The sequence below is a fragment of the Vanessa cardui genome, chromosome 1, assembly GCF_905220365.1.
Source record: "Vanessa cardui chromosome 1, ilVanCard2.1, whole genome shotgun sequence".
NCBI classification, from domain to species: domain Eukaryota; kingdom Metazoa; phylum Arthropoda; class Insecta; order Lepidoptera; family Nymphalidae; genus Vanessa; species Vanessa cardui.
In genome coordinates, this window is record NC_061123.1 from 3008580 (window position 1) to 3020683 (window position 12104).

At 34.2% G+C, this 12104-nt stretch overlaps 1 protein-coding gene across 2 annotated transcripts in view; it reads left to right on the top strand.

Annotated features, from left to right (window-relative positions):
- Window positions 1-11089, top strand: part of LOC124532939 (neurogenic protein big brain) — a 74567-nt gene extending 63478 nt beyond the window's left edge. Inside the window, exons 3-6 of one of the 2 annotated variants that reach the window (XM_047108075.1) lie at window positions 5012-5222; window positions 8063-8433; window positions 8864-9072; window positions 9261-11089. In XM_047108075.1, coding sequence (XP_046964031.1) covers window positions 5012-5222; window positions 8063-8433; window positions 8864-9072; window positions 9261-9388 — 919 coding nt within the window. In that variant the 3' untranslated portion in view covers window positions 9389-11089. The remainder of the gene's footprint in view (window positions 1-5011; window positions 5223-8062; window positions 8434-8863; window positions 9073-9260) is intronic. The other variant, XM_047108083.1, reaches the window with a different exon arrangement.
- The last annotated feature ends 1015 nt before the right edge of the window (window positions 11090-12104 follow it).

The window sequence follows — 12104 nt, forward strand, 5'->3', positions numbered from 1 at the left end:
GTTCGAATGTGATATGAATGAAAAGTGTGGTAATTTCGTTCTTTTGAATCTTTTGACACATCGAGGATCTAAGGAAATGTTTATGGGTCGGCAACTTCGCAGCCGTCGTCCACAATGATGCCATTCATCCGATAGCGAACTCAATAGCTATTGTTAGAAGGTAGAAGCGGATGAACTATGTAGTTTCTATACCAACTATTACTGGTCTTCCATATAAACATGATTTATTTTTCGATTCATTAAAATGTTTCGAATTGATAAATAAATAAAAAAAGTAATTAAAATTGACATAAAAAATTCCTTTAATATATATTTAAATAAAATTCTTATAAATTATAATAAAAATTACCACTCCTGTATACCTCATCATTACTCACAATCACCAACACTGGCTTATCCGACATTTACCAACCATAACATCCCTGTTATGGTTGGCCAAAATAAAAGCCAAATAAACATAATTTGACAGCAAATTACCGCTCTATCATTGGTTGAGAGTTTTATTCATCCATGACATTATCTATGGATATTCGAAAATATGGCGATTTTATCGTAGACGAAACTGTTATCAGAACTTTTGTACTAAAATTAAAATTGCTATAAGTAGCTAAGTGTAATACTGCTGCATTATATAATAAAGCAATATAAATAATAAACTCTTACTAATCATAGTAATCAAATCAGCAAATCACATGAAATACGCAAATGTATAGTTTGTTTAATTTTTTTCCCACTTCAATTTGAATACGCTATATATTAGATACTTGTACGAGTATTCATCAAAGACTAAGATCTTGGCTGATTCACTCAATGATTCAGTCCCGTTGCTTGAGACGAGGGCAGATGCGGTTCGGAGTCATTGCGTGTCCTATCACTTGAGGCCGCTTTATTAATAATTACAGAGCAGCTGACATTACTTAAGGTCGGATCAATTGATTTTATCAGATCTATTTTAAAACTCATTGTATCTTTCTACTGACAGATGTTACACTATATATTATACGTAACTCCAAAGACACAATCACTATTGATTTGGTAATATTATTTACTTATTACCATTGATTCATCATGAAATCACCGAAAGTATAGGTAACGTTATCGATTACAACGTGTATTGATGTATATTTAAACATTACATTATTTTATTGGAAATAAACAAATATATTTACAAGAATCAAAGTCACTCTAAGCGAAGTTAAAATTTAAAGTATTTTTTACATCGCTTTTTTAATAAGAAAAAAAAATCATTATTAATACATTGCATCTTATAAATATGTTCTGGATTAGAGACAGTCTACCTACCTTCGATATTTAAACTATATGGAAAAAACGATTATTAATATGATATTCCTGTCCTATTTTGACCACGGTGTCTATTCTCAACTGCGAGATATATGTGAACACGTATGTACGCAAATGGAGGTGCATTTTCGATTGCCAGTGAAACGGGAATGGAGAAGGGGTACAGGACAGTTTACGTGCCATCCACTTCCGCGTAACTGCAAAATGTCTAAATCTAGACTATTATTGAAATTTTCTTTATAGATCATTCAATAACTTTTATTGTTCTGACACAACCACTATGAGAGGTTTTAGATCTACTGCATATATAAAGAGAGAAAAATATAAACAATTTTTTATGGTAAGGTTCTAAAAATCTGATTCGTGAAATGTTAAGTAAGATTAACACGAACTGTTACAATTTCCAAGCTTTCCAGCTCAAGAGGCATTTAATCCCGCTAATGTTTCGATGTTACAATTCACACATTCACATGTAGCAATCTAATTATAGAGGTCCACTTAAGGTCTCTTACTTGACCTCGACTAGATATAAAAGGACTGCACGTACGTAAAGCTCGAACTTGTGAACTAACGACATTGCACGATTACTACTGGCGTTCACGGAAGCGAATAAGCTTTTACTTATGAAAATTATACCAGCTTTCATACAAATTCTATATTCATTACATTTTTTTTCTTTTATTGATCGAAATAATTAACCGCTTTTAAGGTCAACGATCTTATATTTAAATGTTAGAGATGAAATAAGCGACACATTTATTTACATTAAAATTGAATCCATACATAGTTATATAAATATGAATTAAAATAGTTACTGTATCTATTAATCTTGACCGTTGGGAATGGTGACAAAAAGACGTTACTAGTTGTCTGTAATTGTGCTACTACTGGGCTTAGGAAAGAAGGCTTTTTACTGTACGGCTTGCTACTAAACTAAAGGCACATTTTTATCCGTTGAATCTATTACCACGCACCATATATTTACTTGAGTGCACCACTGAGCGGAAAGTGTAATATGAAATTCAATGGTACTTATCCTGGATTTAACCCACATCGCATAAATCGACTTTATATAAATAATAAGTTTCAATTTTAGTTACATATAAATATTATTAGCAACTCATTCCGATGAATGAATGATATCGGTTGACTGATTTATTTCACCTTTAAGATATTGTATCAAAATGGGAATTTAATATTATAATTTATTTTATTTATAATTCTATTATTAAATTTATTGGTAATTGAAATACAAAAATAAATATCACTATAAAATTAATAATATCGTATCGATATATCGTAAGAGCGCTTACTATTCAAATTCAAATGTCGCATTTAAAATTTTTACATTTATATTATTGAAATCGGTATGTCATAGGAATAACTTTTATCTACGGCTCTCCAGCAAACCGTGTCATAAAAATCCCAGAACGACGTCGTCGTAATGATTCTTGATATTAGGTAAACCTGCACTGTATGAGATGTACGAATAACTTTATGAATAATGCTCAATAAAATATAAAGAATTATTATCGATGCTTTACGCGATGCTTAGATGGGACTCAGGTGAGAGAGGGGCAGCTTACTTATAAGCAGTTAATAAGACGTGGACCTTAGACACCCTCCCCCCCTTCAATCACTGCACCCTATTTCAATCGAAGTAAGAATAAAGACTAACAGACCACAGTTTAGTGTAATCCATGCAATTTGCATACAATATTAACAGTTCTTGATCAATATATTATATAAATTTTCCTGGACCACTACATACCTGTTATTTTTAATCATCTAATTTGACGCTTTACTACATGTATATGATACTTACATACTTACTTATATAAAGTAACTAAACAGACGCGCTTGTATAGAATGACGGCAAAATATTTAGGAATTTCGTTTGGAATTTCTTAATCGAGTTACTAATGAGTTTTTCATGGCAGTCGTTTCCATTCGTTTATGGGAAAACATATTTATCATAACTTATTTTGCTTTATCTCATTAATTTTCAATTAACACCAAAAAATATCTACCTCTCGACAGAATTGTGTATGAATAAATAGTTACCTTACTTATTTCTACTTCATTTCCTACAAAACATTGCTTTCATTTTATTAAATAATTTTCATACAAATTACTAGAATGAATCTTAGAGCAGCTACAAAAGTAGACTAAAAGTGTAAAATGTTTCTCAGAAATCTATATAAAAGTCAAACTTGTTCCGGAATTAAATAAACGCGTAATGGAACCATTTCTTTCCGTGGCTCACTATTTCTTCTGTAAACCAATTACGCGAAGCAAAGAAGAAAAAAGTATATAAATCTCATTCTCTTGAAAGCAATTTCAAGGTGCTTCTTTTGTAATATTCAAACTATATACACATAACTCATAACTATACACATATATGTATATACTTTAACATGTACATACAATAGTCATAACCTATTCAAATTAGGATTTAAACTAATATGTGATATTCAGTATGGATTGGTGAAAAAATAGTGATGCTAAAATGGATTTGCAGTTGAGTGGAATAGTGTATTATAAATAAAGAACTATTTATGGAGCACGATATAGTAGAGCTATAGATAATGTATAAATCTGGTATATTTATCTCAAATGCATATCAACGGTATATTATAATATACAACTCTCGTCCATCATATCGTTCGTTGACTGTACTGTACGTGTTATGTCAGAAACGTACACTCTAGTGAACTGGAATAAGTTTTAAATAAGTTTTGTTATATTTACATTTTTTTTATTATTCATTCAAATTTAAATATTGTTTTCATAGACTGGTAACTTTTGTTTTATTTGGCTTTACTTCTTAAATACGTTTGTATTTTTGAACGTACTTCAAGTAAAGTGTTATTAGTCAACGTTATTTTCAAGTTATGATACTGACTAAACCGATGAATCGGAATTAATGATATTATAAAAGAAAACTTATTTTTAGTTGCTTCTGACCTTTTGCTAATTACCCTTACGCATGTTTCGTGCATAAGACAGCATTGTTCTAAAAATAATGACTTTTAAAAAGTTTTTCATAACAATATCTCGAGGACGGTAATTTCGTTTACATATCATGTGTTCATTAAGGTTTAAATTTTGTAAAGACTATAAGGACGTCGCAGCTTTCCATATTATAAATCTACGAACATATATTTACATATCAATCTTATGTTTAGTCTTTAATCTTATACTTACTCCGCGTTTTAAATTCCGTAATATAAGTATATACACACGTATGACTTCTTGATATTGAATTTCACTACAATCAGCTTTACTGAGAAGACATCATCATTAAGGCTAAACAGTAGTTTAACCGACGTTCTGACCGATTTCGGTTACGGTGGTCAATCTCAAAGGCTACCAGCCAACTAAGAAGGACATATTATAGTAACAAGTATGTGCGCGAGCGCGGCAAATGACTCTATTCTCTCACTATCATAATCCGGCGGAATGTTTTCCAACGCGATCGAAAAGAGTTAAGTGCAGGACCAACGGCCTTAGGTGTAAACACCTATACTATACGGGGCTATAAACACTTCCAACTTTCAGACTTCGAGATGTTACTGATGATTTTTCAAGTGAGACCCAATAGCTAATATCAGCTCCACTTGGGTTTTGAATCCAGGGCCCCGTGCTTGGCCTTATATCAAGTGATCTCCATAAGTATTATGTTATAAAGTATACAATTTGTTTCCAGAGTAAGTGTTCCCGGGTACGCGGGCGGTTTGTCTGCGTCGCTGCCTGGCGGCGGCGTTGCCGGGGCCGGCGCAGCATGGGAGCGTCTTGGCGCTGAGCTTCTGTTGTCGGGACTGGTGGCTGGCGCATACTTCGCTGCAATGGAAAGGAGATGGACCGGTGCAGCACCCGCACTTCTTGGTGCCGCGTATTGTGCTGCGAGCTTTGTGTCCGTGAGTAGTCGAGTATAACTTACTAACCTTTACCTATACACATATTAAACATACATGGGATTCGACGATTGTAATGATAATTTAGTAATTTCCTTTATAACATAAAAAAGAAACAAAGCGTACGCGTTTTAATTTTACCAATTCCAACATTTCTTCGTTTCGAGGCATGTAATGTGTAGGTACGTACATATTATGTGTAAACGACTCCTAGCGGACCCAGATAGACTGCTCAATAGCGTCCTTCCATTACTATTCTCAGTACACAAAGCGTATCCACCCGCGACACTACCTGCCTTTTGTGAAGAGAATCTTTACCGGCAGATGTTCGCTTTTTAAGCATCTGTTTGGACAAAGTATTGCCAACAAAAACTCAAACAAGAAAAGATACCTTCCATATCTATTCAATATTCGCTGAACGAAATTGCGATTTGTTTAAAATGTCCGTCCCTACTCCTTTGGGCTCCGTTGTATAATGTGTTGGATACCTGAATACGTCTGTGATTTATTGACCAAATTCAATATATGTATGTATTTCTTATAAATTTATACATGCTTATATTTTTAAATTGCTTTGAAATTTTATTCATATAATACATATATACACGAATATGTATAGTTCGTAGTCCTAATTACTTACCATCAGCATCAACTAGTTTGTATTACTGTTCACCGAATTGGATGGCGGGTGAGCAAGTGTACTTACATATACAAGGGAGGCTATATCAAATTGATGTATCTTATCCCATCCCATGGTAATAAAGGAGAATGAGTAATATGTTTCGAATAAATGTTGATCGATCATATTTTTTGTATATTCTTTAATTTTTAATGAGGTTGTTGTATAATGCAAGTAAAATATATAAACAAATTTTATCTTAGATACAGTAGAATACAATAGTTCCTGGTTGATCATTCGGTCCTCCAGATCACATCGGACTTAAGCACTGTTTCTAATCTTAAGTTACTTTTTTGCATTGCTTTTATTTTCTTTAACATTGAAATATTAAAATTAAAAAGTATTGTTAAGAAGCTAAGATCAACAGAAAGTTTTGCAATTATAAAATGAGCGAAATGACCCATTTTCTTTTATCGGAGCTCTCGCGGTCGCAGGGATTGTTTCGACCGCAGATACAGTAGAAACCCCTTTACGCTACAAAGTTGTATCTGCCCTAATTACAGCTAACAATCCTTGCCAAATGAAAAGAAGATGATTTTAATGCAAAAATCCCCGCAGGTAGGACGCCATTGTTGTCAGCATAGTGAAGAAATAGCACGGGATCCTTTCAATGGGGACGTTTTTTAAATCGCTCGCTCATTTCCGTCTCAAAATAAATGTGAAAAAATTGCACAAATTCTGGTACGAAAGTGAATAGTTTCCTTTACTTAAAATTATCTCCTGTCGTGTACGATATAGAGACGTGAATGCCTTGCGACGCAGACTCGCTTGTTACATCGAATGTAGTGCAATCAAGCCTCTTGAATTCTTTACAATTGAAATTGGAAGCGATGGCTTTGCCGAGTTTGTTATACACGCTGTTAACAATTATGACGTATACAGCCTTAAAAATAAATTTTAAAAAGCTGTCGAATAATTTATATCTCTTTTTACGGTTATACATATATTTTTAATCGAACAGTGATAAAAATATAATATTTTAAATATTAAACCTACATATATATAATATAGAAATATATGACAGACTACGTATTTCATCAGAATAAGAATAAATCCAAGTTTCCTGCCGGAATTTCCCGTAGAAACAATAACACCCGTTAACCTGACTATCCCAATGTTCATAAGACTACTAAAAAAAATGTTTCGATTCCATTTGAAAAGTTCCATCGACATCATTAGATAGTATAAAACAAAGTCGCTTACCGCTACCTGTCTCTGCGTATGCTTAGATCTTTAAAATTACGCAACGGATTTTGATGCAGTTTTTTTAATACATAGAATGAATCAAGAGGAAGCTTTTTGTATGTAATACATGGACAATAAAATAAAGAGACACTGATAATTTTAGAAGTTTCTAATGTGATGTAAATACACAAATTCTGTCGCTATATTCAAACCATTAAGTATCAGCATTGCACCCATGCGAAGCCGGGACGGGCTTAGCTGGCAAAGAATAATTCTTTAAATAAATTCGAAATTTCTTTAAATTAATTCATGGTTAGATCGTGGTATGAATGCACAATGGACATTAGTGACACGTAATCATACACGATAATCATAAATAACGATTGATCTCAAACCATCTATTACAACGAGATATAATCTTACGCCAAGTGCACCTGAGACCAGTAAAGTGGATTGCGGTTGGAACATTACATTGCAATGTAGATTCACGTGCAGTTTAAAGGCCAATGAATTTACCGAATATCTTCTGATATCCGAGATATTTTGAGATGTCCCCGTGGATAAAACGGAGATTCTAATCAAAGCAACCCATCCTGAAAGGTCTTGCGAGCTTTATAAGTTCTTATTTTGTATTCAAATATCATATCGCTTTGCAAAATTTCGATCTTTAAGAAACTTCATGCGTATTAGCTGTTTAATAAAAGTTGACAAGATCTATGCGTCGGTACTTAAGTCCGTTTTGTTTATGATTCTTAAACGAATTTAATTATTCATTTAATATAATAACAAACTTAATGTAAGTAATATTCTAACGTGTCCAAAATAAATATTTTAAGACACAAGCTTTTCTTTGTTACAAAACTTATCTTCAATGTTAAATATTCATAAGAACATAACAAATAAGTCAATTTTCTTATTTAACCAAATGTATATTTAGATTGTGTCTTTGTTTTTTAATTGTTTTATTTCATCTTTCCAGATGCCCTCACTGAACCCAGCTCGGTCTTTGGGACCGTCTTTTGTTCTATCCCGCTGGGAAAGCCACTGGGTTTGCTGGGTCGGTGGTATCGGAGGCGGCATCGCTTGTGCACTTCTCCACGAATGGGGCACGCGGCGACCGCGAGCTAATTCCAATTCTCGTGCATCCTCGCCACGAGACCTGGACGAACTGGACAAGCCGGCGTTTCCTTCTCACCATCACTACCGCCACGCGCCGACTTACTGCTCTGCAGCAGCCCCTCGACCCGATACGACAGAACCGCTGTACTCCGGAACCAAGTCTCTCTACTGTCGATCCCCACCACCGGCTCGTCACACCCTCCACAGGTCTGATGGATCCACGTGTCAAATGTAATTATTGATGGTTTAAGGCTAATCAAGCCTAGAATGAGTAGACTTTAAAGTTTTGGCTTTTCGAGTTTCATTAGTCTACTCGATGCAATAATTAAATATGAGTTTTCTATTTGTGTTTTCAATTGTTTTTCTTTTGAGATAATTTATTTAACATGTAGCATAAGATCAGTTTATTTCATTAAAATGTTTAATCGCATGTTAAACTAGTAATTTTAAACTCATGTAAATATTATCTATATAAGATAGAGTAGAGCAGTAGTCGGTGACAACTTCCAGTCATAGTACAAATTCGAGCATTGGTGCATATAGTTTAATTGACAAACCGTGCATGGCATCAAAGACTTTTTTAATTTACGCTCATATTTTTATTTTGGATCGCTGCGGTCGCAGCTCCACACACAGTCAGTAATAAGCCCTCGTTTTCCAGGTCCCAGTCGGTGTACAGCAAAAGCAGCGGCGCGGTCGCGGCGGGCGCGGTGGGCGCCAGCGTGGCGCAGGCCGGCGCCGCGCTGGCGGGCGCGCAGTCGCTGCTGCTGCGGCCGCCCGCGCACACCGTCACCATGAACCAGAACGTGCACAACGCGCAGCGCGAGCCCGCCTACGGCGCGCCCAACGGCGTGCGGCCCGGCCCTGCCGGTCTGTATATAGACCCTTCGAGTCGTTTTATTTCATTCTGGAACTGCTAACTCATTTAACAACTGTAATTCGATTTGGGAATCAGAATTTCAGTTGTTGCTCATTGGGCCAGCCTTATCTTGAATTATTTGAAGGAGTACAGTAATCTCCGATTCATACGTGTTCTAACGTCGTCCCCCCACCGCCAGGCGCCGCGGTGCAGGAGCGGCGCGAGTCGGTGTACGGCGGCAGCCGGCGCGGGCCGCTGTCGTCGGAGGACAGCGCGTACGGCAGCTTCGCGCCGGCGCGCGCCTACCGGCCGCCCGAGCACTACTAGCGGCGCGCCTCGCAGCACAACATTGCGCTGCTCTTCGACGTCTGAGCGCCCGCGGCTCGTGACGTGAACTCGTAACCGATGTTTTGAAATGTGCACCGTTATTTCGATGACGTGAACGTTTATTTCAAACTGTACTTGTGTATCCTAAAGCACACGTTGGCTACCGGAGCCAATAAATGCGGCAGTGTGAAAAACTATGAATTGGGTTATTCATCATTTTTAACCGCTTTACGTAGTCTGTGTACTTACCCATTCTATAAAAAATTACAAACATGTAAAAGTGAAACATTAGATATAAGTGTCAAACTTTTGTAATTGTATCATCTTGATAAAATTTAGATTTAACTTTTGATGTAAAAGACAACCTGATGTGTAACTAAGACTAAAAAATTGTTGGTTTTTTGTAATAAATTTATAGTATAAAAATTTAATCATAAATATTGATAGAACTGGTATGATTTATTTTAAATAATTAAAACTTAATTCGAGGCTTATTAAAACATTTACAAAAATATTTATACATCATGTGACAAACAAAAACACTTTCAGTAGTAGTGGTAAGTGGTAACCCTGGCGGTATTTCAAAGAACTATGACAGATAAAGGCACCATTACACGTATCCTTTGTATTAGTGCTACAAACAGCCACTAGGGAAAACCCACCTCTTTATTGTGACAGAAATTTAATTTTTATTTCATGTAAATATCAAAGGACCAAATAATACTTTTGTAACTAGCAAAAATAACAATCGTACCTTTGAAATATATTTAAATGTGATTTGTATTTTTGTTTGGAAATTAAAAGCTAACGGTAATGACTAATGACAAAAGATTTAAAGTTGTAAGTTAATTAAACTTTAAAATAGATAGGCGTTAAATTTGTAAATACTCTTGAAAATACCAAATCATTGTACTAATTATTATCTATTTAAACTTAAGCAATGTTACGTAGAATTTCTCTAGAACATGTCTATCGATTTGCCAATGTATTTATTGTAACTTTGAATTTTTAATATTAATAATTTCTACAACGAATAGATAGGATATTTGCAAATATGTTTAATGATAAAATGTACAAATTTCTTAATAGTTCAAATGGCTATCGTTAGAAATAAATTGCTTGAGCGAGATTTTACCTACATACATAATTATCTATTTCCATTTTTATACCAGATTAAGAAAAAAAAAAGTTGAATTACTCTCCTATGTTGTTATAATGTTAATCGATCCGTGTTTAAGAATGTTCAAATTAATATTTCAAATACTCACTCTCTAAAGTAAATTCAATACTTTATTAATAAGACTGTTACCTCTAATATTATTTAAGGCTTCCAAAATAAATTTATTTAGACAATAGTTTAGTGTAAAAATGCGTATATATTTCAATAAAAGTATGTATGAGCAAAATAATGTCAATCAAATTTTGTTTAGCGTATGAAAATGTTACTTATGAAGTGTATACTGATATCGTTTGAATGTTATGTGTGATTTTAATTGATATGTGAATTAACTTGTGTTACAAACCGCTTCCATTTTGGTATCTGAGATATGGCGACATGACATCACGATGGTCTTTATTGAAACTTTTTTTTTTAAATTTATTACTAGGTAAATCAGAATTAATAACAATCGTAATCTTATTACGGAAATACATAGTATGATTTTTATAGTCTATTTTATCATCGGCATGATGATTATCTTTAAACTCTTGGACTTTAGGACAATTATCATGACCAGTGGCGGATTTACCAGTAGGCTAAGTAGGCTGGAGCCTAAGGCGGCAAATTTAGTCCAAATTTGTTATTATCTTACAGAAATTAAAAAGAAACTTATAATTATATGTATACACATTACGTCCGTAATCCGTATACACGTCACTACATAGCGGGTTGGAAAAATAATCTAGTAACTGACAGAAATATTACCTAGTTTATAATCATACTAATAACAGAAAAAAACGATTTAATGAGGACGATGTAACACAAATCATAAAAGTAAAAAAGTAGGGGCGGCAATTTGCGGCAGATCAGCGGCAAATTTGTGAATCCGCCACTGAAAATGACAAACTAAACAGTAACCAAATAATATAATTAAGAGGAAAAGTGTTGTCCCATAAGTCTCCATTATGTTACAGGGCTTGCTTTTAAATATCTCAGTTCATAAAGATTCACTAAATTTCATTATTATTTAAAACTAAGTTAAAGTCGGCCATATTTCTAAAGCCCCGCCCATATATCAGACCCCAAAAGATCATAAAACAGTTGTATTACTAATTTAAGAAAGCTCAAAGATTAATGCTGTTTCTTGTTTTTGCCTCATCATTGTATACTATATAAAAATTCATAAATTGACAACGTACACTGTATAATTGATAAATAAATATACTTCAAGTTACCAAATGTGCTGTTTTTTTTTTAATTCTGTGGCCTCTGCCAAAACGACCAAGGCAATATGAGTAAATTGCATTACTTTAGCTTGCTATTTTCCAAATAATTTATTGTGCTGTTTGCTTTGCTAAATCGGTCATTCATAATACCCTCGTTGATCTAAGTTTAGGTTAGGCTGAAAATATTGTTAATGTTTTCAAAAATTAAATATACAAAACGATTTGATATAATTCATGATTGGTCAGAACATCACATTTTAGAATAAAGTATCCGTTCTGAAGACAAAAGTTTTGATATAACAAATTTGCAGATTCTTGACTGTCACGTTTA